The sequence below is a fragment of the Mustela erminea genome, chromosome 19 (genome assembly GCF_009829155.1).
Source record: "Mustela erminea isolate mMusErm1 chromosome 19, mMusErm1.Pri, whole genome shotgun sequence".
NCBI lineage: Eukaryota > Metazoa > Chordata > Mammalia > Carnivora > Mustelidae > Mustela > Mustela erminea.
In genome coordinates, this window is record NC_045632.1 from 10,111,479 (window position 1) to 10,136,925 (window position 25,447).

Sequence of the window (25,447 nt, forward strand, 5' to 3'; positions counted from 1 at the left end):
GACCCTGAGGGTGAGCAGATGTGGAGAGAAAGGGGAGCAGAGGTGCACATGTCAGAGCATGGATGTCTCAGAGGTACACAAAACTAAACAGAGACAGAGAGGTGGAACCATAGAGAAGGATCCAGAGATCTGCCCCGAAGCAAGCGTGGAGACAGGATAGGAATGACCCACTTTTGTTTGTGTTCAGGATTAGAATGCAAGAAGTATTTATCAAGTGCCAAACTGTTCTGGACCCAGGCTAGGCCTACGGAATGTGGTGGGCAGACGGTCAAGGTCCTGCCCTCTGGGATCCTCAGGAAAGACCAACGATAAACACCGTGGTTACCAAGAGGTGAATTAACACTATCCAGGGTGTGGTGACAGTGATGGGACACAGGACTTCAGGCCTCACTGCAGTGGTGACATTGGAACAGATATGGGACTTGTCACATGGAAAGAGGACAGGACAAACATTCAGGCCACCCAAGGTGGCACGGGAGGTTTGGGAGGAGACCTTGTGGCAGGCCGATTAACAGGGGTGGGCACAGTAGGGCAAGGTCAGGGCGTAGGCTAGGTGCCCATCCTGTAGTCCTGGGAAGAAATTTGCATTTTAGGAAGCCTGAGTGACAGAAAGAGGAATTATTAATCGGACTTGCACAGCACCGAGCTGTGGTGTGTTGCTTGGAAAAGGGTCCTGGAACAAGGAATCAGGATTTGGGTGGGAGGGACCAGGCGTCCTTCTTTGGACATGTCAAGTTGCAGATGCCTGCCTGAAACCTAATTCAGGGTATCCGGTAACCCGCTGGATATGTGAGCTTCAGGGAGAAGCCATGGCTGGTGATATAAGTTTTGGAAAGGTCAGCATACAGGAGACATTGAAAGCCACGGGGCTGCCCTGAGTGGGGGAGGGGGTGCCTAGAGGGAGAATGCCGACAGAGAGGTGACCCTGGCTAGAGGCTCAGGGTCATCTGTGTGGGGGAGAAGAAGATGTAGCAAACGAAGCCCTGGGGGAGGAGGTGACCATGGGCTAGGCAGTGACCAGTGGGACTGAGAACTGCAGAGAAAGCCCAGAAGCCAGAGGATGGCGAGGTCTGGCCTGGTAAGAGGTCATTTCAGTGCAATGGTTGAGACCAGAAGAAGGGAAAGGGGCAAGCCACTTTTTAACATGAAAATTACAAGGGCTTTCATACCAAAGGAAGTTCATACTCTTTTTGGGAAAAGAGAGCAAGGGGAGGCAGGAGAGAACTGTGCACTCCCACGTGGCTTAGCGGGGGTGAGATGCAGACCAGGGGATTGCGGGGGCGGGGGGGGGGGGGGGGAGGCGGTGGTAGGCAACCCGGGCCAGGAGGGGAAGATGGAGTCAGGACATGGGCACTGTGCTGCCCGGGCAGGGTGTGCTCCGAATGCTCCGGCTCCCCTCTGGGTCCTGCCGGGCTTGAGAAAGGAGAGAACATGTGTCACTCATTTAAGGAGTCCCAGGCCTTCCAGGAGCCTGGCCGGCAATCTCCCAGCTGCTGGTTGAGAGACAGGGAGCAAGGCTGGTTAGAACATAGAGGGAGGTGTGTCCCGACGGGGCCCCTTCCCCTCTCTTGGGAGGACCTGTCTGTGTGTCACATCTCATTTCATCCACCAGTCCATCCTTTTAAGTCACCCAATGCACATCTCCCAAGGCCTACTGTGTGTCCAGTCCTGGGCTGGGCGGTGTTGAGGACAAAGATGAGTCTCTCCTGTACCCTTCCCTGCCCCAGGCTGTTGGGAGAGCTGGAGACACACACACACACACACACACACACACACACACACACACACACACGGTCACATTCCAGGCAACTCATGCTCCAATGCAAGCCACACAGGGCGCTGAACGTGTCCACAGCAGGGCGGACGGACAGGGCCAGGGTGCACCCTGGAGCGGCCAACCATGGATGAACAGAAGAGGTGGTGGAAGGTGGGTCCCACCTGGCCCGTCTGCACAAGGGCTGAGGGAGGGGGAAGGGGTGAAGATGAGGCCCTGCTGCCATTCCACATGGCCATCCCTGTCCCTGCCCCCAGGGGAGCTGAAACTGCATGGAAGGTCCCCTGGGGGCCCCCTGTCTAATAAACTCAATGATGAGGACTGTGGTTCTGGTTCCAGGGCCCCTGACACCCAGCCTCTCCCTGAGGCCTGCCCCTTTCACCCCTGGGGAGCTGAAGACGCCAGCACCATCAAGAGTTCTTGCATCCATCAAGACCCAGGAGTCTGAGTCCCAATCTTCTGTCCCAGGGGTTCGGGCTCTCAGCCCCCTCCTCCCTCAGACCCAGGAGTCCAGGCCCCTAGCCTACCCCCTCAGACACAGGAGTCCAGCCCCCTAGCCCCCTCCTCCCTCAGACCGGGGAATCCAAGCCTCCAGTCCTCTCCACCCTCGGACCAGGAGTCCAGCCCCAGCCCCAGCCCCAGCCCCAGCCCCTCCTCCTCCCTCAGACCCAGGAGTCAGGGGCCCCAGTCACTCCTCCCTCAGACCTAGCAATTCAGGCTCCCAGCCAGGCCTGCTCTGGACCCCAAATCCAGGTTCCCTGCCACCATGGAGATGGGATCCTCGGCTCAGGCGCTTGCCCCTTAAGGAAATAAAAGTCCCCTCGGGCTCCAGCCGGGTCAGGACCCCGCCCCCAGGCCCTCCTCCCGGGGCAGTTTCCCTCCTCCCCTCGCGTCCCCTTAAAATACCCAGGGTCCCTATGGCAACAGGCGCTGGGCGACAGGTGCGGGTGTTATTTACGGGTCGAGCCTGAAATAGCCCGGGAGGGCGCGGGGGTAGGCGGGTTGGGCGACGCCGGACGGAGCCGAGCGGCGCGTCGGGGCGGAGCGGGCGGCGACTTGCAGGACCCGACGGCTCGGAGGCGTCGCGGAGCTGGGGCCGGCGCGGCGCGGAGGCAGGAGAGCGAGAGGGGGCCCTGCCCGGGAGACCAGGGTGGGAGGCCTGCGGGAGGCAGCTGGCCTGGAGCTGAGCCTGGAGCCCTCCCGGCCCGGCAGGCCCTGGGAGCCCGGGGGAGGAGGAGCCGAGTGATCCCAAAGGGACGCTGAGTCCCTTCCGGGTCCCAGCTGTCCTTCGGATCCCGGGGGGATTTCGTGCCCGTTTCCTGAGCCTCAGTGGGGACCACAGCCCTTCCCTCTGGCCCCGATAGGGACCCCAGGTCCCCCTCCTGAGCCCCGGGGCGTCCGCCAGCCCCCTTCTCTGGACCCCACTGTGTCTCTGAGCCACTGTCCTTTCTCTCAGACGCAGGGAGACTCTCTGATCTCTCGTCTCTGAATGGCCAGGGAGACACCCACCCCCTTTTCCTGAAGCCACGTCAGGACTCCACTGTCCCCTTCTGTGAATGTTGGGGGCCCTACGGCCTTTCTGAGACCCAGAAGGAGTTCGGATCTCTTCTGAACTCCAGAGGGGACCCAGCTTCTCCCACTCCAGACTCTGAGCCCAAAAGGAACCAGGAGACTTCTCTCAAACACTCAAGAGACCCTCGGCAACCCTCCCTGGGTACCCCGAGCTCTGAGCCTTAGTGGGGTGCTCCTGGACACCCAGTTTCCCTCTGGTGATTCCTCCCAGTGGGGACCCAGAGTGACCCCTCAGAGCCTCAGCCAGGGCTCAGTTCTTGCTCTGGAGCCCTGAGGTCCCTCTGCTAGAGACCCAGGTTCCAGCTCTGCACTTTGGGGGTACCCTGCCTTTCTTCTGGGTCCCACCTTCCTTGTGGAGTTTCTGGGCCTCCCCAGGCCCTCCTCTGAACTTGGAGGGTTTCCGCCCAGAGGCTCTATTTTTTCCTCTTCTAAGCTCCGGAGGAAACCTCAACTCCCCTACTGGAGGTTCTGGGGAAGGTTCACATCTTCCTTTCTCAGAATCCAGTGGAAACTGAGCCCCTCACTCCTTCAGGACCACAGGCGCTTGCCTCCCCGCTCCCGCCCTCAGGACCCTCCTCCGCTCTGCCTCTCTTGCACCTGTTCTGAGCCCCGCCAGGGCTGCCGCCTCCAGGATGATGATGTGGTCTAACTTTTTCATGCAAGAGGAGGACCGGCGGCGGCGGGAGGCTGCGAGCCGCCGGCGGGCTCAGGGGCAGCACCAGCTGACGCCCGAGCGGGAGGGAAAGATCAAGCTAGGGCTCCTGCTGAGCGCCGTGGGCGCCACGCTGGCCGTGCTGGCCGTGGGCACCGAGTTCTGGGTAGAGCTCAACACCTACAAGACCAATGGCAGTGCCATCTGCGAGGCCGCCCACATGGGGCTGTGGAAGATGTGCACCAAGCGGCTGTGGCAGTCCGACGTGCCCGCGGGCAGAGACACGTGCGGCCCCGCGGAGCTGCCCGGAGGTGAGAAGCCACGCCCCCAGCCCGAGGATTGTACCCCAAGGGAGCGGGAGCGGTGGGGGTCAGCGGAACCCATACCCCAGGGGGACCCTGAGCCCCAAGAAGGAAACCTGCAGCCTCAGAACCAGCCCATGCCCACATCAGCCAGTGCTCACTGGTATAACCTTTGCCCCAGACGCAAACTATATTGGGGGTGGGGGGGTAGAGTAGGGGGTAAGGGAGAGAGAAGAGGGAGAGAAGAAAGACTGTACTTCAGACTAGCCTGTAACTGGCCTTTCTGTACCCATCCCCCCAAGCAGCCTGTCCCAGTTATATCCCGTGCCCCAAACTGCCTGTATCCTCAGATTAGTCTGTGCCCTAAAACTAGCTCATACCTGAAACCAGCCTGTACCCCCAGACTGGCCTGTGCGCCTGGACCAGCCTACACCCCCAGACCAGCCTATACCCCCCAGATCAGCCTGCACCCTCAGACCAGCCTGTATGTACAGAGTAGCCTTCACCCTAGACAAGCCTGCACCCCCAGATCAGCCTGAACTCCAGGCCAGCCTGCACCCTCAGACCAGCTGGTACCACAGGCCAGCCTGTGCCCCAGACCATGCTCTGACCTCCAGAGCTCTTGTACGTCCAGCAGAGCATGCGGGCCCAGACATCTGTGTGTCTCCAGGCCAGCCTGTATCCCAGAGAGAGCCCGTGCTCCCTGAAAAGATCTTGTACCTCTCCATGCAGCCCATGTCCTGAGCCCCGACCTGTCCCCCACCACACCGCTGGCAATGCAAGCAGCCTGCACTTCCCAGAAGCACCCGCACTCCTGACACAGCCTGGGCTCCTGGAGAGAGCGTTGGGGTTTGCCAGTCACCCTGCAACATCCCAGTGGAGATCTGATGCCTCCGGGAAATGTGCAGCTTCATCTCTATCCCTCCCACTCCGGAGTGTCCAGACTGGACCCTCTGGTCTTTCTTACTTTCTATTACAGACACCCCACAGCCCTCACTGTTCTACAGAATGCCCTTTCACCCCTGCCGTTGCCAGAAAGCTATCCCATACCTCACACTCTCCCCGACGGCGAATGCTATGCCCTTCATGTACACCAGTGGGACATCCTATACCCCTTGGGAGCTCCAGCGGGCTCTTGCTCTGTATCCCACACCCTCGCGGTCTGTATGGGTTGTCACGGGCTTCATCACTCACATGAGATCTCCAGCACTCTACTCTCCCAGCACCTCAGTACCCCTCAGAGAAGATCCTCTACCCCTCTGGGCTCAGGATGAGATTTCCCTTCTCAGTTATCTAGATGTGCTATCTTATATCCATAGGATCCCAAATAAGATGTCCCAAGTCCTTGAGAGCAAAATGAGATGCCCAGCACCCCTTGTTGTGTGAGTTCCCTACCCACTCAGGGTCTGGATTAAACACTTCGCTTCTGCAGATGGGCTCATTTTTTGTTTTTTCTGTTTGCCCCGTGGAGTCTCAGGCAGGAAGTTCCCAAATGTTGCCAAAATGAGCTGCCGTGGGAATCCTATGCTTGTGTAATATGTTTGGAGGCTTATGCCCCCAGGCTTTGTTCGAAGTACTTCACATGTGCGAACTCATTAATCCTCGTATCCTTGTAGCAACCTTCTGGATAGGTACTACGTATCATCCCCATTTTATAGAAGCCAGGAATGAGGAGTGAGGAAGGTTAAGCAGCTTTATCTCTGCACCCAGGCTAGTCATAGGGGATTTGAACGCTGGTTGTCTCTGTTCTTAACAACTACACTGGATTGCATCTCACTAGTCCACAAAGATGTCCCAGAGGTCCTGGCTGTCCCCTGAGGGGATGCCCCCTGCCCCAAGCTCACTGCACAAGGCAGGATTCCTCACATCCCTTGATGCCCCCCCCATTGATCAGAAAGGACTTCAGCTTCCTCCCAGGAAGGTCTCCATCCTCCCCCCAAGTCCTGACCCTCCAGGGGACCCTCCAGAAACTCACAACTTCCATTATCTCAGGACTATCCCACACGTTGCCCTAGTCTTCAAAGGGCTCTCATATTTCCCTGGGCTGCATGGGGAGAAGGGTGTATGTGAGCCATCCTACTCTTTTCCAAATGGGCTATGCCATCTGGAGTCAGAGGTGAGAGGTCCTCAATCATGAGTAGCCAAAACAGGAGGCCAGACAGCCCGCACTCTCTCAGAAAGATATACCAGACCTTCTTACTCTCTAGATGGGACTTCACCTTTCCCTCATGGATGAAGACCCTTGGTCCCCCACTGACTGCTAGAAAATAAGCAGCCTCACCCTATGCTCTACTGCATGAAGCATCTTTTACATCTTGCTGCTGCAAGATTGCTGCCGCTGCGGGGTAAAGACTCCCGTCAAACTGCTTTGGACGGGACCCCGCCTGCCCCTCACCTTCCTTTGGGGCACAGCTGTGGGGTCTCCCCTCACCTCACCTGACTCAGCACCTTATTTCTTGTCACTCCACAATTTGGTCAGTTCCTTTCTCCTTCTCCAGACCACCCAGCCCCCCTCTCCTACATCTTGAACCTCTCTTCCTGTCTGCCTTCCCGTGCCTCAGTTTCCCCATCTGTAGAAGGAGAGTGTGGGGCCAGGCAAATTCTCTGAGAGGTGCTGGTTTTGAAATGCAGTTCGGAAAGTGCCCCGTCTCCCGCCTTTTTAAAGCTTTGGTGTCCTTGGACCTCAGGTACACCAAGTCGGATGAATCTGGTTCTTCTTTGGCGGACACCACAATTGTCAACAGTTGCCTTCCCAAGATCTTTCTCATGCTTTATTTTAGATGCTGTTCTTCCCTGTCCCCCCACCATTCCTTTCTTTTTTTTTAAAATTAATTTATTTTTTAAAATTTTTTTATAAACATATAATATATTTTTATCCCCGGGGTACAGGTCTGTGAATCACCAGGTTTACACATTTCACAGCACTCACCAAAGCACATACCCTCCCCAATGTCCATAACCCCACCCCCCTTCTCCCAACCCCCCTCCCCCCAGCAACCCTCAGTTTGTTTTGTAAGATTAAGAGTCACTTATGGTTTGTCTCCCTCCCAATCCCATCTTGTTTCATCTATTCTTCTCCTACCCCCTTAAGTCCCCATGTTGCATCACCACTTCCTCATATCAGGGAGATCATATGATAGTTGTCTTTCTCTGCTTGACTTATTTCGCTAAGCATGATACGCTCTAGTTCCATCCACGTTGTCACAAATGGCAAGATTTCATTTCTTTTGATGGCTGCATAGTATTCCATTGTGTATATATACCACATCTTCTTTATCCATTCACCACCATTCCTTTCTAACTCGGCTCTTTAAAGGGCTGGGTATGCACACTCTAATATACATGTTAACTTGGAAAATACTGAGCATTCTTTATATCTGTCTGTGTTTTAATTTACATAAATGATACCATGCTGTGGATTTTTTTCCTGTTTATGATTTTTTTTTTTCTCAACACTTGCTCAGATCTCCCCGCATGGCTTTGTTACTCTAATTCTTGGCTACTGTGCGCTGCAGAGATTTGCTCAAGAGCCAGTCCCTCACCCTTACTTGAGCCCCTAGACATGGATGCTTGGGCTGATTCTGATTCCCCGTTATTAGCAATAGTGTTGCAGCAAACATGCACATGTATGTTCCTGCTCCTAGTGTTTGCCTGGGCACGCACCCAGAGATGAAATTGTTGGGCTATAGGTTATCAATGTACTTCATTTCGTAAAGGACGTCGGAGTGCTTTCCAAAAAACACGAGTGTATACTCCCAGCTGTTTCCTCTTCTCTTTCCACTGCTTGATATTATCCTTTTAATATTTGCCAATCTAATTGATCTAAAGTGGCGTTCCCCTGCTGATTTAAGTTGCATTTCTGGGATCCCTGGAGAGGTGGAGCATCTCTTCATATCCTTGTGAGTCATTCAGACGTCTTCTGTGAATTGACTATTTCTGTCCTTTGCCCATTTTTCAGTTGGTTTCCCTCTCTTTTCTTGCAGACCTGCAGGAGTGAATTCTTTCTGAGATGAGAATCTCTTCCGAATCTATTAGCCTTCTGTTCCCCATATCTTGGTGTCCTTTGTTGAATAAAGCGATCATTGTTTATAATCCCACGTGGCCCTCAGCAAACCCATATGGTGGACCCTGGAACAAGACTGTTTTCTCATTTTATAGAGAAAGAGTCAGAGGCCCCAGAGAGGTCAGTGGCTCTCACTAAGCCACAGATCTGGACCTCAGAGCAGACTGGAGCCCCAGCTCCTGATAGCTAGGTGACGGCAGGTGGTTTTTGCTTCGAGCATCATCTGTGTCCTGTGTCTGTCGGGGATGCGGATGTCCTATTTTTAGGCTGCTGTGAGTGATGCTAAATGTCCATCCTGACCTTAGCCTAGCAACTTCCATGTCACCACCTCTTTCTCTCCTGCTCCCACAGAAGCAAACTGTACCTATTTTAAATTCTTTACCACGGGGGAAAATGCACGCATCTTCCAGAGAACTACAAAGAAAGGTGAGAACTGAACCCTGCGGTGGGGGAGCGGGGGTGAGGGGATAGGCTGGCCATGCTGGAGGAGTTCTTGATGACATTGTCTTCTCTGCTTCGCCCTGGGAGGTCCCATCTTTGGGGGAGCCCTGCTGTGCCTGATGCTTCTGCCCCAGCTCTGCCTTTGTCACGTGCTGTGTGACTTCAGGCAGGCCACAGCCCCTTTCTGTGGGTAGTATTTTAACATCTTAGTGATGTGTGCTCACCACATGCTAAGCACAGTGCTGAAGGTTTCCTTTCTAAGAACTCTGGTCCATTACATGACCCCGTGGGGCAGCAGCTCTGTCTTCATCTTCCAGATGAGGAAATGGAGGCCCAGAAATGGTTACATTTACTTCTCCCGGGAAGTGGCAGAGGCAGTGGCAGAATTCAAACCCAAATAGTCCTGACTCCTAGGCAATGATTTCCGATGGAATCTTCCATGAAATGAAAATGTTATCTTTGCTGACCAGTATGGTAGCCATGGGCCCCATGTGGCTGCTGAGCACTTGGAATGTGGCTAGTGTGATGGAGAAACTCAGTGTGTGTGTGTTTTAAGAATTTATTTATTTATTTGACAGAGAGAGAGCATGAGCAGGGGGGAGGAGCAAGGGGAAAGGGAGAAGCAGACTCCCCACTGAGCAGGGAGGCCAATGTGGGACTCGATCCTAGGACCCTGGGATCATGACCTGAGCTGAAGGCAGAGGCTTAACAACTGAGCCACCAGAAACTAGGTTTTTTTGTTTTTTAATTTGGAGTTTGTTTGCTTTTAAGTAGGCTTCATGCATGGAAGCCCAATGTGGGGCTTGAACTCACAACCCTGAGATCAAGACCTGAGCTGAGATCAAGAGTCCGACCTTCATGGGCCACCTGGGTGGCTCAGTCAATTGGGCATCTGCCTTCAGCTGGGGTCCTGATCTCAGGGTCCTGGTCTGGAGCCCCACATCAGGCTCCCTGTTCAGCAGGGAGCCTGCTTCCCTCTGCCCCCTCCCCTGCTCATCCACACTTGTTCTCTCTCTCAAGTAGGGTGAGATCTTTAAAAAAAAATAGAGCCAGACATTCAACCCACTGAGCACCAAGACACCCCAAATTTTGTTTTAATTTAAGTCCACTTAAAATGAAAAGACTGCATATAGACCACACACATACTGAATAATGGAACTCTTAGAATTTTACCCTTTCTGCTACAACCACAGCCTCTCCATCAGCCCAGTGTCTCAGTATCCCTCCCCACCAGTAAAGGGATTGTGGTCGTATCATGACTCTTATCCAGTCTTTGTAAGGATTTAATGTGACAATGCAGCTAAAATAGACGGTGTGGTGTCCCGTGCATAGTAGAGTGGGTCTCCCTCCTTTGTGTCTTGTCTTTGTGCTCGGTGAGCTCAGGCAAGTCTCTGTGCCTGTCTGGGAGAGGAAGTCATCAGCGTTCCGGTGTTCAGCACACCTGCTGTGTGCCAGGCGCTCCACTGGGCACATTAGATTTTTAATCCTCACAACAACCCAATCAAATAGAGATTTTGATCCTGATTTTCTAGAGGAGGAAACCAAGGCTCAGAGAGGTTTGGTGATTTCTACTACAGTCTTCCAATGAGGAAGTAGCTGGGGAGAATTCTGACTTGGACCATTTCACTGTAACATACTCTCTTCTCTGTTGTCACCCTCACGTCCACTGTCTTAGCTGCTTCACCTGTAAGCAAACAGGGACCAGATCATAAGTAATGATGTTCCCTTTCCCTTCCTATCCCGGCTGTGTCTCCTCTTTGCTCTGGGGTCTCAGGCAAATCCCTGGCCCTCTGCGAGTCTTAGTTCCTTCAACAGCGTAAGCATAATATTGGACTGGATGATCTACCTGAAAAGTTTTGACTAGATCTGAATCTTCCATCTTCTTAGTTCTGGGTCCCTATAGGGGAGATCTTCCTACATCCCATGTTCTCTGCTTCTTCCCTTTCCTCCCCTTGCAGAAGTGAATCTGGCAGCTGCAGTGATAGCGGTCCTAGGCTTGGCAGTCATGGCCTTGGGGTGCCTCTGTGTCATCATGGTGCTCAGCAAAGGTGCAGAGTTCCTACTCCGAGTTGGAGCCGTCTGCTTTGGCCTCTCAGGTGAGGGTTGGGAGCCTGGAGACTGAGGGAATTGCATGCTGGGTGGTTGGATCTCCAGGCACTGTTGCATGCTGGGAAGTAGCGTGTCCAAGCACTGTTGCATGTTGGGAGGTTAGATCTCCAACTACTGTTGCATGCTGGGAGGTTGGGTTTCCAGGCACTGTTTCATGCTAGGAGGTTGGATCTTCAGGCACTGTTCCAGGCTGGGAGGTTGGGTCTCCAGGCACTGTGCATGCTGGGAGGTAGGGTGTGCTGAACACTGTTGTATGCTGGGAGGTAGGGTCCCCAAACACTCTTGCATGCTGAGAGTTGAGGGAAACCCATGGACTATAGTAGGCTCCAAAATGGGAGAATTCCAAGTTTTTTTTTAAAAAGATTTTATTTATTTATTTGACAGAAGGAGAGAGATCACAAGAAGGCAGAGAGGCAGGCAGAGAGAGAGGAGGAAGCAGGCTCCCTGCTGAGCAGAGAGCCCGATGTGGGGCTCGATCCCAGGACCCTGGGATCATGACCTGAGCCGAAGGCAGAGGCTTAACCCACTGAACCACCCAGGTGCCCCGAGAATTCCAAGTTTTGTTGTTGTCTGGGGATCAAGGTTCTCCAGACACTATTTTAAATTTGGACCAAGGGTCTCCAAGGATTATTGCATGCTGGGTTGGATGCTGGTGATTGGAGAAGCTCAACGTTTATAGCAGTCTCAAACATAGGAGAATTCTGAGCCCTGTTGTTGGCTGGGAATTGGTGTGGGGGGGGTTCATCTCCAGGTTCAACCTGGAGTCTTCAAACACTGTTGTATACTAGGAAGTTGAAGGACATCTCTTAGCATTGTTGGATTCTGGGAAGCACAAGGGCTATTGTAGGCTCAAATGTGAGGGTTCTAAGCCCTATTGTTCACTGAGAATTGGAAGGCCTCCAAACATTCTTTTAGATTTGGAACTGGGGTCTTTAAGGACTGTTGTATTCTTGGAGTTGATGGTCCAAAAAAAAAAAAAAAAGCTACATTTTGTTAATGTAGTCCTCATTGGATCGAATGTTTTCTAAGGAAGATATAAAAGTCATTAATTATATTAGCTTCATTTATTTATGCTTTGTGTGTTTACGAGCAGTTGCTATAGTTCATGTGTTGTGCTAAGGGCTGGAGATAAAAGACTAACAAGACATGGTGTCTGTCCCTCACAGAGCCTAGATTCTGACAGAATTAGATAGTAACCGGGGACATCTGGGTGGCTCAGCTGGTTAAGAATCTGCCTTCAGGGATGCCTGGGTGGTTAAGCGGCTGCCTTCAGCTCAGGTCATGATCCCAGCGTCCTGGGATCGAGTCCCACATCAGGCTCCTTGCTCGGCAGGGAGCCTGCTTCTCCCTCTGCCTCTGCCTGCCATTCTGTCTGCCTGTGCTCGCTCTCTCTCTCTGACAAATAAATAAAATCTTTAAAAAAAAAAAAAGAATCTGCCTTCAGCTCAGGTCATGATCCCAGTGTCCTGGGATGGAGTCCTGTATTGTGTGCCCTGCTCAGCAGGGAGCCTGCTTCTCCCTCTCCTTTTGCTGCTCCCTCTGCTTATGTTCTCTCGCTCTGTCAAATAAATAAATAAAATATAATAAACAATTGAACCGTAATGAGTAATTACACATATTACAACCATAATTGTGACGAGAGTCAGGATAAAGCCTATTAGGGGAGTGTATTGTAGTGAGGGTATGTCCGAGAAACTCAGAGAAGGTGATATTTAAGCTGACAATTGAAGAATGAATGGGAATCATCCTATCAGAGTGTGGTGGTGACAGAGGTGGTGGCAAAATTGGTAGTGTTTGTGGCGATGTTGGCAATGATGGTGATGATGATGGTGATGAAGGTTTAGCATGTACAGAGGTTGTAAAAGACTTAACAAGTTTGAGGAACAGAATGAAGGTCAGAGCATAAAGCAGGAAAAATCTTGCACAATGGTACATGGTAACTCTAACAACAAGAGAGGTAGATCCTGGTGCAAGGTAAGAGAGACATGATGAGTCTTCGAGAGCACGAACATATGACTGGAAAATAATAATGGCCAATTCTTATTATTTTGTTGCCTTAGGTATCTTCCTAAATAAGAGGGGGAATTCAGTCATGTCCCTTCCTTTCTTTCATTAATTCATGTGTTCATTTTACTCTTGGTGCACACACAGACACAGTACACACAATACGTTTGTACATTTATGTAGCGGTTCTATCAGAGTGTACAAGACAGAAAGGTGCTTTCCCTTATGGAGATTATCATCTGGTTAAGGACACAGAAATATCACAGGTCATCCCACCATTATAAACTTCTAGGTGCTATAGAGGAAAAGGAAAGTAGATTTCTGTGAGAGTGCATAATAAGAATCCTTGGTTTAAAGCAGAGAGTTAGAGAGTTACCATGAGTAACCAAGCTAGACAGAGTTTGATGAAGTTAAGGTCTTGAAAGAAAGCCAGTGTGGCCGGAGCATGGAGAGTGAAGCGGATCCTGGTATAAAAGATGGACCAGGGAATCAAGAGATCTGGGTTGGAATCCCAATTTCTGAAGAGTCACGTGATCTGGCAAATCTTTTTTTTTTTTTTTTTAATCTCTGAGCCCAAATGTTCTTATATCCCCGAACTCACTCATCCAAACATCCATGTGTCAAATATCCATCCCATCCATCCATCCAGGCATCCATCTATCAATTCATTAATTCCCCTCCCACTCTCTTCTCTTCTTCCTTTTCCATTCTCCCTTTCTCTCTCCTCCTCTCCATCTAATCTATTTTTCCATCTGTTCATCCATCCAATTATTGAACAAGTATTTTTTTGATGTCTCGATGCTGTGTTAGGAACCACTGGGGGATAGAATGATGAATGAGGTCAACATGTCCCTGTTCTCATGGAATTTACAGCATGGTAGGGATTTGGTGCTGCTGTTATTACTGAACTCATACCCGGGTTATTCCTGGGGGTGCCATGGAGGTGTGGATAGAAAAGTGTTTTATGGAAGTCTCAGGCATGAAATTTTCTGCAGACTGTACAGCCAAATGAAAGTGAGGGGGCGGATTTGATGCTGTAGGTGCTTTGGTTATATCGGGTATCAGGGACTGTGCAGATTGTGTTTTTAAGGTCTCCTTAGATAAAGGGACATATTTGGGTAATATTGTTTCTCTTCATAAAATATACACATCACGTGTTGTTCATGTGTTAGAGCTCTGAGACAGACAAGTTTCCTGCCCTTGTGCATTTATAGTTTAGTGAGGGAGATAGAAATTGGCCGGCCAGACAGTACTAATATGAATTAATATATGTTGATAATTCCGGCTGTGGTAAATGCTATAAATGAACAGAGTAAGAAGGAAATGTATAAGAGGGAGATCTGATATTGAATTAAGCAGCAGTGATCAGGGAGGTCTTCTCAGAAGAAGTGTAACGTAGATAGGGATGCATACGAGGCTCCAGGCTTGAAAGAATTTGGTGCATCTAAAGGCTGAAAGAAGTCTTACTCTCTACTATTAGAGGGTGAAAAGAGCAGCCGAAAGGGGGCTGAAGAAGTAGACAAGGGCCAGATCACATGGGCCCTTCTAGGTCATATAAGGGATGTCAGGCTTGGTCAAGGAGGAGGTAGAGAGATGTGCTTAACAGAATAGTGTACGGAGTAGCCCCGGCTTCCCTCAAACCCAAGCTCCACTTCCCATCTATAGACAATAATACATATCTCGTAAGGTCTAGCGGGAAGAGATGAGACATGACAGCATTTGGTGAGATTCTTGGTACAAAGCTAGTGTGTCAAGGCCAGGGGTCCACAGACTATAGCCCATGGCCAAGTCCTTCCTTTTTTGACTTTGGGGTTAGTCATGTTTTCAAACCGCGAATAATACTGTGGTTCCTACCTAGTTCAAAGGCCAATAGAGTAACAATAAATTACTACCACTAGAATAACGTGGCCTGGTTCCTGACTACGTGGGACTTCAGCTCTTACCACTCGCTCCCTCCACTCAGGCTATGTGGGCTTCTCCACTCCCCCTCAGATACTCCAAGCTCATTTCCTCAGAGCATTTTGCACTGCTGTCCCCTTAGCCTGGAATGTTCTTCCACTACATCTTTCCGTATCTTCTTTCCTCGTATCATCTAAGTCTCTGACCAGATATTTCCGCCTCAGAGGGACCACTGTTGACCACTTTGTCTAGAGTAGGTCCACTACCTGGTATGTCCTTACCTTGCCTTTTCTTCCTCCACAAACTCGATCAATACCCGAAATTATGTATTTATGTATGTATTTGTTTGCTCAGGCTGCCATGGCAACATACCAGAGACTGAGGGGAAGGAAGGGGCTTAAAGAACAGAAATGTATTTTCTCACTGTTCTGGAGGCTGGAGGTCTGAGATCCAGGTGTGGGCAGGGCTGCCTTCCTCCAAGGCCTCTCTTCTTGGCTTGTAGATGGCTGTCTTCTCCCTGTGTCCTCACACGATCATCACTCTGTGTGTCTGTGTTCTCACCACCTCTTCTTGTAAGGACATTAGTCATATTGTTCTCCGTATTGGATGAGGGCCCTATTGGCCTCATTTACATTTGATTATTGCTTTAAAGATCCTATCTTCAAATATAGTCACATTCTGAGAAACTACAGGTCAGGACACCAACACCTGAACTTTTGGGGCCACAATTCAGCCCACAGCAATACATCTACCTGGTTATTGTCCAATTCTCCCTTTGGGATGGAGCTCCAGGAGGGCAGGGTCTTTGTTAGTCTTGTTTACAATGAGAGCTCAGGGAAGGTCTGTTGAATGAATGAAGCATGAGTGGATTAGCCAAGGAAGAAAGGGGACTGGAGAACGTCTCCTCCTTGTCCCCATGCTCTTGTACTCCAGTCCCTTAAACTGAGCTGTGTGGGGTCAAGGAGGCCTCAGCAGGGAGCCAGTGACCCATAGGACAGAGTTTCCTGGCTGCATTCTCCAGTCCCCTGATTAAAAACCACACAGGGAAGCAGATCGCCGGGCGGAAGGAGGGTCTGGGATTGAGATTGGGGCCAGACTCAGGGTTAGAGAGAGGAGACCGCTAGGAACCATGACTCATGGATGACCATCAGAGAGTCCTACATGACCTGACCCCTGCTGGCCTCTCTACTTCCATCACCCGCCACTCTCTGCTCCCCACTCTCTTTGTTCCAGCCACACTGACCTTCTCTCTTTCCCCCAAACACCCTGTACTCCTTCTACCGTAGGACCTTTGGACGAGCTGTTCCCTCTGCTTGGAACAACCATCACGTAGTTTTGTGTGTGCCTCGTTCTTTTTTTCATCCTCCAGGTATTACTCAAATGGCTCTTCCTGGTGGCACCATCTTAAAGTCCCTGCTCCACCCCTGGATGTCACTCCCCTTCCCATCACCCTGTATTTATCTCCTTTCCCGGCACACATCACTGTCTGAAATTATCTTGTCTCCTCATGTGTTTACTTTGGAAGTTACAGCCTGGCAGCCCACAGCCAGCAATGACCCAGAAACGTACTTGGGCGGGCAGTGCGTAAAAATGTCTCTGAGCAAGTGTTTAAAGGTTGGGCGAATTTCCATAAAAACAGTCATCATTTAAAAAATTCCAGCTATCCTTGAAAAATCAGAAGGTCTGGCAATGTAAGTCCCTATTTCTGAAGGGGAAGTGAAGGTTGGCCAAAGCTGAGGTTTGGCTGCTTTTTCTCATGTTTCCCACCACACTCACCTGCCTTGTAGATTTATGCTTCCTCGTTGCCTCCTGCGGGCATCTGAGTTTTGCAAGCTTTTGTTTACTTGCTCACCACCTGTCTCTTCCGAGTAGAACATAAGCTCCATGAGGTTAGCGTCTTTGTCTGTCTTGTTCTTTCTTCTTCTCTTGTCATTGTTGTTTTTAACCAAATTGCCTTGCGACTTGACTGACTTTCTTTTCGTTTTATGATCCCACTTCTTCATTAGGGTATGACAAATGGGCTTTCCTGGGGTATGGTTGATGAGTGGAAATCGTAGTAATTCAAGGTGTCCAAGTTGATGTGTTGGTATACCTGCTCGTCATGAAATGATAACTACAGTCAGCCTAATTAACCCTATCTGTCACCTCACATGGCTGCCTTCTTGTGCATGGTGGGAACTCTGAGGACCTAGTCTCATAGCAGATTTCAAGTGTAGGATACAGTGTTGCTAACCATAGTCACCCGGCTGGACCTCAGATCCCCACAACTCATTCGCCTTTCGCCTTGCATAGTTGAATTCTGTGCCCTTTGCCCCACATCTCCCCAACTCCCCTCCCCGCCAGCCCTTGGCAACCACATTCTACTCTGGGCTCCCATGAGTCGGACTGTTTCAGATTCCATCATCACTCTTTCCAAAAGCCTTAATGGAGTTTTGTTTTTGTTTTTGGTTTAAGTAACTCTATACCCAATGTGGGGCTTGAATTCACAACCCCTGGGATCAAGAGTTACACATTCTACCAACTGAGCTGGCCAGAAACCCCTTTTCTTTTTTTAAAAAATATTTTAAAATGGAGTTGTCATTTGTTTTTTGCTGTTCTTGATCCCAGGGCTGGCTTTATTTGTTTGTTTGTTTGTTTGTTTGTTTGTTTGAAGGAGGGGGAGGGGCAGAAGGAAAGAGAATCTGAAGCAGGCTCCATGTCTAGCATGGAGTCCAACGCAGGGCTTGATCCCACAGCCCTGAGATCGTGACCCGAGTTTAAGTCAAGCAGGATGCTCAACAGACTGAGCCACCCAGGCACCCCCTGCTTTTTTCTTTCTTAAGGCTATAAAACACACACAACATGAAATTTACCATTTCATCCATTTTTGTGGCCGGTCTGTCCGGTGGCGCAGCCAGCCCTCCTCTCCATCTCCACCCCCCCCCCTTTTTTTTTAAAGATTTTATTTATTTATTTATTTATTTGACAGAGAGAAATTACAAGTACACCGAGAGGCAGGCAGAGAGAGAGAGAAGGAAGCAGGCTCCCTGCTGAGCAGAGAGCCCGATGCGGGACTCGATCCCAGGACCCTGAGATCATGACCTGAGCCGAAGGCAGCGGCTTAACCCACTGAGCCACCCAGGCGCCCCATCTCCACCCCTTTTTCACTTTCGTGTTTCCCCAGCTGAAACTCTGCCCCGTGAAGAAGCAACCCCCATACATTCCCCCGGTCCCTCAGCCTCCGGTGGCCACCATTCCATCCCTCTGTCCTTCTGTCCCTCTCAGTTTGTGTTGTGTTCCTTCTGTATCTCCAGCTTCCCAGACTGTGCATGCTGTGTAGTGGGTGTTTAGTAAGGGTCAGTTGGATGAATGGGGGGTGGGTGACAGGAGCATGAGATGGAACATGTTAGGGAAACGCTCAGATCCAGGTGGGGGGATTTCCCCTGGGGCCCTGAGCACCATGCCTGTCTTTTCCCCACAGGCCTGCTGCTCCTGGTCAGCCTGGAGGTGTTCCGGCATTCCGTGCAAGCCCTGGTGCGGAGAGTCAGCCCTGAGCCTCCCCCTGCCCCCGCCCTGACCTACGAATACTCCTGGTCCCTGGGCTGTGGGGTGGGGGCCAGCCTGGTCTTGCTGCTGGGGGGCGGCTGCTTTCTCCTGCTCACCTTACCTCCCTGGCCCTGGGGCTCACTCTGCCCCAAGCAGGGGCACAGGGCCGCCTAGAACCACTTCTGTGCCTTGTGCAAGCTACTTCTAATCCCTTCCTTTTCTCCATTTTATCCCCCAAAATCTGCCCCCCCAATCCTGGAGAGACTGTGTTCGCCTTGTTGTGGGGCGCATGGGGTTCGCACAGACCTGCTTCTGCCTCATCTTTTCCCTCTGTGAATATGTTCTTCTCTGTGGCTGAAATGGGATGCTTGGGGGTAGGATGGGGAGAGGATTTTTGCAAACGAGGGTCCCCAGGGAAGGTGGGAGGGAAGGGGACCTGATGGGGTAACGAGGGAGTGGGGTGGCAGGATGAGGCCAGGGGGTCTTGGGAGGGAGTTGGACCGATTCGTTTTCTTGATCTGGATGTGTTCACTTGTGGGAGAGACCTCTTCAACCTAATTTGAACCTTGGGGAACCAGGGGAGGGGAAATCTTTGGGTCTGACCTTGCTATGGTCGGTTTGGGATTAAAGGTTTGGAAATTTAACAGCTTTTATTTGGAGTCTGTTTGGGTGTGATTGTGCGTCCTGGGGTAGAGAAAAGTGACTCCCCTGTGCTCTCCAGAAACCTGTGACATTTTACTCAGGCCCGAAGTCACATGTCAAGAAACCCACAGACAGTGGTAAGAAAATGCAGCGATCTAGAGCACGAATATTGTAGGTTGAACTGCGTTCCTTCCACATCTATGATGGAGTCCTAACCTCAGGACCTCAGCATGAGACCTGATCTGCTGAGAGGGTCTATACAGAGGTGATGAAGTGAAAATGAGGTCCTCGGGGTGGACCCTAGTCCAGGGACTGGTGTCCTTGTATGGAGGGGAGATCAGGATGCAGACAGGCCGGAGGGAAGAGACAGGGAGAAGGTGGCCAGTCACTTCTGAGCCCCGGAGAAAGCCTGGCCCAGATCCTCCCCCACGGTCCTCAAAAAAACAAAACAACAACAAAAAAAACAGCCCTGGGACGCGAGGACCCTGGGCTTCCCGCCTCCAGAGCAGGGACAAGCGCAGTCTGTGGTGCTCTGTGAGGATGGCTCCAGCAGGACCTGGGAACAGGTCCTAAAGATGGGCACGTGGCTTTGGGACTGGGGTCTGGGAGAGGCTGATAGCCACCGAGGTGCATGATGGGTAAGCCTCCATCACCTCCAGGAGACTGGGAGGGGATGTGCATCCCCAGGGCTCCAAGGTAGGCCGGAGAGCTGTCCTCTTGGGGAATGCAGTGACCACGTGAACAGAATGCTGGTAAGAGCTGGAGCAGCAGCAGCCGGTGCCAGAGGGGAAGGAAGCCCTGGGTCAAGTGTTCCCATCCTGTGGGGCCAAAGAGCTGGCCTTAAGCCTTGTGAAGACCAGGTATGTATTTCAACCCCAGAATCACAACCTAAGTGCATTCTTCAGTTACACAGGAAAAGCCAAAGCCGATCTGTTATTTCTCAACGGCCAAAGTCTCTTAAACATTTAAAAATACTTAGGGATTTTTAAGGACGCAGGGATGCCTGAAAGCGTGCAGCTCTTGATCTGGGGGTTATGAGTCCAAGCCTGACGTTGAATGTAGAGATTACTTAAAAATAAAATCTTTTTTTTTTTAAGATTTTATTTGAGAGAGCGAGAGAGAGCTAGTACAAGTCAGGATGGGGGAGATGGACAGAGGGAGAGGGAGAAGCAGGCTGTGGGGCTCAATCCCAGGACTCTGGGATCATGACCTGAGCTCAAGGCAGGCACTTAACCCACTGAGCCACCCGGGTACCCCTAAAAATAAATTTTAAACAAATTTATGAATACAAATATGTTAATACCCAGAGATTGATTCCTTTAAATGTTGCTCTATTTATACATACAATTATATATTTATATATAATATTATATATTACCTCAGTATTATATATAGCATATGAGTATTTTATAGTCACTTGGTTACTATATTAATAATACTATGGGTATTATATTTAAATGTTACTATATTCTCTTACACATTTCTATATTTGATTATACATTATAAATACAATTATGTATTATGTAACTATATAATGTAACATCATTATATGTTATAGTAATCTTTATACAAATGTTATAGTACTAGCCTATCATATACATATTCATAACATTACACAGGTAAAACATAATATCTAATGTATAAACATATCATAATATTTATAACATAACATGCAACATAATCTTTATATAACGCGACATGTTATAGAACATAAATAATTATGTATATATGATTGCAAATTATCACGGGGTTCCCAGCAACCTCCTCACTGGGGAGATTGTTTTTCATCCAGGAAATGTGGGGTGGCCTTCTGTTGCTTTGCCAGGCCTGCACCCCTGTCTCAGACTCCGTGGGGCCCTCTTTGGCAGGACCCTCTCTTCATTTCCTGATGTACTGAAGCCAGCGTCGTGCTGAAGATGGGGGGTTCCCGTCCTTCTTGGATGGGCAGAGGAGGCGTGGGGCAGTGGCCACGGAAACCTGAGCCGGGCCGCTGGGGTTCCACTTCTGCATTCTTTTTTGGAGAGCTCCTCTCAGGGCTTACCTTCTAGAGCCACTGCCAAGAGTCCCTCCGTCCTAATCCCTGCAGAGCCTTGGCCCCCGGGCTCCCCTCCATCCACCCTGCGGCTCTTATTACTGAGTGGCACTTTGGGCCCCGCGTACAGTGGAGAGCAAAAATGGGGCCACCCGAAGAGCTGACAGTCTGGTGATGAAAACAGATATTAATCACATAATCACACTAATGAACATGTAATTATAAACTCAGATAAAAGCCAGGGAGTGAAATCAGCAATCCCCCCCCCCCCCGCCTTTTTTTTCTTTTTCTATTTGACTTTGAGCCCAGCTGGCTCGGGGAGGCTCTGAGAGATGTCCGCCTGCAGAGGGAGAGTCCTCCGGTCTTGGGAATGGCTCATTGCGCGGGGCCTGCACTCTGCACCCTCTTTCTTGCCCAGGGTCCGTGTGGAATGGAGACCCACCAAAGACCAGTAATGAGAACCACATCATATCATGGGATAATTTGCAGAAACATTAACTTGCTTCTCTTCCTTTTGTTTTTGGGTTTGTTTTTTTGTTTTGTTTTGTTTTTTGTTTTTGTTTTTTGTTTTTTGCAGTAAAGGAAAATAGAATCTTCTTGAAATCTACAATCCTGTCCTTTCTGAATCCATTTTACAACTTTTTGAATGTAATTTCAAAGTTACAGATATGTTGCAAGGATCAAAATAATGCACAGAAGACCCCCAGACTCTTCTCTCAGGTCCCCCCGCCATTGCTAACGTTTTACCCAATGTCCGAAAGTGTCTCTTTGAAATTCAGCCCACGTTTATTTTTAAATGTGGAATGCATCATATATGCAAAACCGTGTGTAAGAACTCAACATCCCATTTAAAGAATCAGAATAAAAAAACACTCGCTTTCTTAGAACGCTGGCTGAGAAAAAGAACTCGGATCTTGGAAGCCGTGCGTAGGCTCTTAACTGAGCTCATCTCCACCTCAGTGCCCAGCTCCAAGATTACCAGCCACAACCTGGATTTTGAATAAATCCTTCCCTTTTCCTTGTAGTTTTGCAAAACTATGATTCTACTCTTTAAAGAAAGTGTTGTTTCATTTTGCTTACGTTTGAACTTCATGTAAATAGAATCGAGCTGTATCTATTTTTCTGTGTAATGTTTGTCTTTTTATTTTTTTTTTTAAAGCCCGAAGAAGATTCAAGCCTGTGGCCGGAGGGACAGAGGAGGCCCGCAGATGTGTCTGTTTAGCGTTCGCGATGTTTACAAGGTTATTTACTTATTTAATAGAGGGCAAATTCATATAATCTAAAATTAACCATTCACCATTTTTAAGCAAACAATCCAGCAGCATTTAGTACATTCTCAGTGTTGTTCCAAGGTGTTTCATGCCCCTGAAGGAAACCCTGTCTGCACCAAACAGCCACTGTCCATTTCCCCCCTCCTCCCAGTCCCCAGCAGCCACTCATCTACTTTCTGTCTCTGTGGATTGACCAATCCGGGATGTTTCCTGTAACTGAAAACAGGTGCTCAGACAAAGACCTATACATGAATGTTCCCAGCAGCACTACTCACAGGAGCCTAGAGAAGTTTACGGAGAGTCCGAAGAGGGAACGGCGCAGAATCTGAAGAGACCAGCTCTGACCATTATTCACGGCCTCCTCGAGGATAAAGAAGGAGCACATACTCAGTGTGAGATGGGCAAAGCCAAAGATAAGATAAGGAGGGCCTAGAAATTTGCATGTCTTCCTTTTGTGTTATGAAGACATTTTCCAAGCTCTACTTCCTTTCCTACTTAGATAAAAATTCAGATTTCTCATGGCTCTGTGTGATCTAGCTTGGTACATTTCTTCCCGGGCTTTGTTCTGACCAGCCCGCTTTGCCCCAGCAGCAGTGCCCATGTGCTGGGTTTTTAGAACTAGAACATGCCAATTCTTCCCTGCCTCAGGGCCTTTGCACCTGCTGAAATGGCTGTCCCAGTGTCATTCCCTTTACATTCCTCATGGCTGGAAACTTTGCAGTCTAATTCTCGTAAACACACTTCCTTCGAAGCCTTCCCTAACTCCCTTCCTGAAGGGATGACCTCTCCTCCACACACCCATTATGTTATATTGTATGACTCTACTTACACCCAGCCTGACACTCATCACAGTCTATAAATATTTATTTATTTATTTAATTTTTAAAAACAGATTTTATTTATTTATTTATTTGAGAGAGAGACAGTGAGAGAGAGCATGAGTGAGGAGAAGGTCAGAAAGAGAAGCAGACTCCCCGTGGAGCTGGGAGCCCGATGCGGGACTCGATCCTGGGACTCCAGGATCATGACCTGAGCCGAAGGCAGTCATCCAACCAACTGAGCCACCCAGGCGTCCCTATAAATATTTATTTTTAAGATGTAATTTATTTATTTGTCAGAAAGAGAGTGAGCACAAGTAGGGAAAATAGCAGGCAGAGGCAGAAGCAGGCATCCTGCTGAGCAAGGAGCCCACTGTGGGACTTGATCACGACCTGATCTGAAGGCAGACACCTAACTGACTGAGCCACCCAGGCCCCCTATAAATGTGTATTTACTTGTTTCTACCTGTCTTTGAATAGAAGCTCCATGAAGGTGGGGATTTTAAAAATCGTAATAGCCCTTCCAAAAAAATAAAAAATATCCTGGTATATTATAGACACTCAGTAAATGTTTGTTAAATAGCTAGATAAATAAACAATTCCAGAAATGGGAGGGGCTTGCTCAAGACTGGGAGCCTGCGTCAGGTGTCTGTTTCCTGCCTCCCGGACCAGGGTCTAACTGCCACAGGTACAATGTCCACCAAGAACAGAGAAAGCCTGAAAGCAGATGGAGTCGGTGGCATGAAGTCCGCTCACGTGCTTGTCGACTTTCAGAATTTTGTCTTCTCAAAGTGAGACTCTATCTATGAAGCAGTCACGCATCACCCATCGCCACTCGCCTCTCCCTCCAGCCCTAGGCAGCTGCTTTCTATCTCTATGCATCTGACAGCCCCAGGCACTTCACAGAAATGGGGTCATCCAGTATGTGTCCTTTTGTGTCCTGGCTTATTTCCCTGAGCATCGTGTCCTCGAGGCTCCTCGGTGTTGTAGCATGGGAGACCTCTAAGCTCCTTCCTTTTTGAAGGCTGTGTAATATTCTATCATGGGGTGTTATGGACAGAATCTGCCTACCCTAAGTTCTTATGTTGAAGACCTCACATCCAATGTGAGTACATTTTAAGACAGGGGCTTTAAGGAGATAAATTAAGGCTTGATGAGGTCGGGAAGATGGTACCCTAATCTAATAGGGCTGGTGGCTTTCTAGAAAGGACACCAGAGCTCGTTCATGTTCTCTCCTTCCTCATACCGAGACAAAGCCCCATGAGGACACAGTTGAGAAAGTAGTCATCTGCAAGCCCGAAAGAAAGATCTCCCCAGAAACCAGCCCTGCCGACACCTTGATCTTAGATTTCCAGCCTCCAGAACTACAAGAAAACAAATTTCAGCTGCTTCAGTAAGCCAGCTGCGGTATTTTGTGATGGCTGTGGCTCTCACGGAATTAACCATTAATCACTAATGTGAATTCATCAGCTGATTAATACACATGTATGTGCCATATTTTGTTTATCTGTTCACCTGTTGACGGATTGCTTCTGCCTTTAGTGCTGCTGTGGACATGGGTGTGCAAATATCTGATACAAATATGCACCTTGGAGTCCCCTGTTTTCGATTCCTTTGGGCACGTGCCCAAAAGCAGAGCGGCTGGAGCGCGTGGGAATTCTATTTTATGAGTTGGAATCCGATGGTCTGAGTTTTTGTCATGTCAGGGAAGACTCACAGCAGGAGAAGCTCTGTGGGGGGTGGCTTTGGGGAGTGCGATGTCGCAATAAACTGGATCTTATTTCCTGAAGGGTCAGCAAAAGACCGACTGTGGGGCAGAAAACAGAGCAGGGGAGAGAGGGTTACCTCCCCAGCTTTGCTGCCTTTCTCAAACTGCAGAACCAGAACGGGGGTCTTTGGAACAGAGTAAAGGGACACTGTTACCACGTTACATGTAACGTGTGTGGCTCCTGCTCCGTTTTGGGGAGCCCCCCAGGGCTGGGCAAACGGCTTGAGGCTGGAAATGAGGTTATCGGTGTGGACACCTGCAGGATGGGACTGGGCTTCTGTAAAGAAATCACCATCACAGTTCTGAGTGGTATTGTGCTGGACATTAGGCTTTGGGCGAGGACAGCAAGTGCCTTGCCCCGGCTCCATCTTCCTTGGGCTGGAGACAATCATTGGCCGCCACCTAGCTGCAGAACTGGCAGCAAGCAGGAGCCGCGGGAATAAAGGCTTTCACCACGGCGTCCCTTCTGCTGGCCTCAGCTGCCCGCTCCCAGCACTGATCCTCCTTTCCGATTAGCCCTCGGTTTATACCAAACCAGCCCAAACTAAGTGACCTAAAACAGCCCTCATTTTAGT

At 49.9% G+C, this 25,447-nt stretch overlaps 1 protein-coding gene across 5 annotated transcripts; it reads left to right on the top strand.

Moving 5' to 3' along the window:
• Nucleotides 1-1,771: 1,771 nt before the first annotated feature.
• Nucleotides 1,772-19,094, top strand: CACNG6 (calcium voltage-gated channel auxiliary subunit gamma 6). 5 transcript variants are annotated; one of them, XM_032325435.1, is made up of 4 exons: nt 1,772-4,309; nt 8,715-8,789; nt 10,763-10,906; nt 18,277-19,093. In XM_032325435.1, exons 1-4 carry the CDS (start codon nt 3,979-3,981, stop codon nt 18,513-18,515), a joined length of 789 nt encoding a protein of 262 aa, XP_032181326.1. In that variant the 5' UTR covers nt 1,772-3,978; the 3' UTR covers nt 18,516-19,093. The 5 variants fall into 5 exon arrangements, with proteins under 5 accessions (XP_032181326.1, XP_032181327.1, XP_032181328.1 ...); XM_032325436.1 differs by having other exon boundaries at nt 10,763-10,900; nt 18,277-19,090; XM_032325437.1 differs by lacking the exon at nt 8,715-8,789 and having other exon boundaries at nt 18,277-19,094.
• The last annotated feature ends 6,353 nt before the right edge of the window (nt 19,095-25,447 follow it).

What these genes read in the sequence shown, in the direction of transcription:
- CACNG6 (XM_032325435.1), top strand. Translation starts at nt 3,979, where the DNA reads ATGATGATGTGGTCTAACTTTTTCATGCAAGAGGAGGACCGGCGGCGG. An exon ending in CCCCGCGGAGCTGCCCGGAG is followed by an intron (nt 4,310 to 8,714) that starts GTGAGAAGCCAC and finishes CTGCTCCCACAG; the next exon opens with AAGCAAACTGTACCTATTTT. An exon ending in CTTTGGCCTCTCAGGTGAGG is followed by an intron (nt 10,907 to 18,276) that starts GTTGGGAGCCTG and finishes TTTTCCCCACAG; the next exon opens with GCCTGCTGCTCCTGGTCAGC.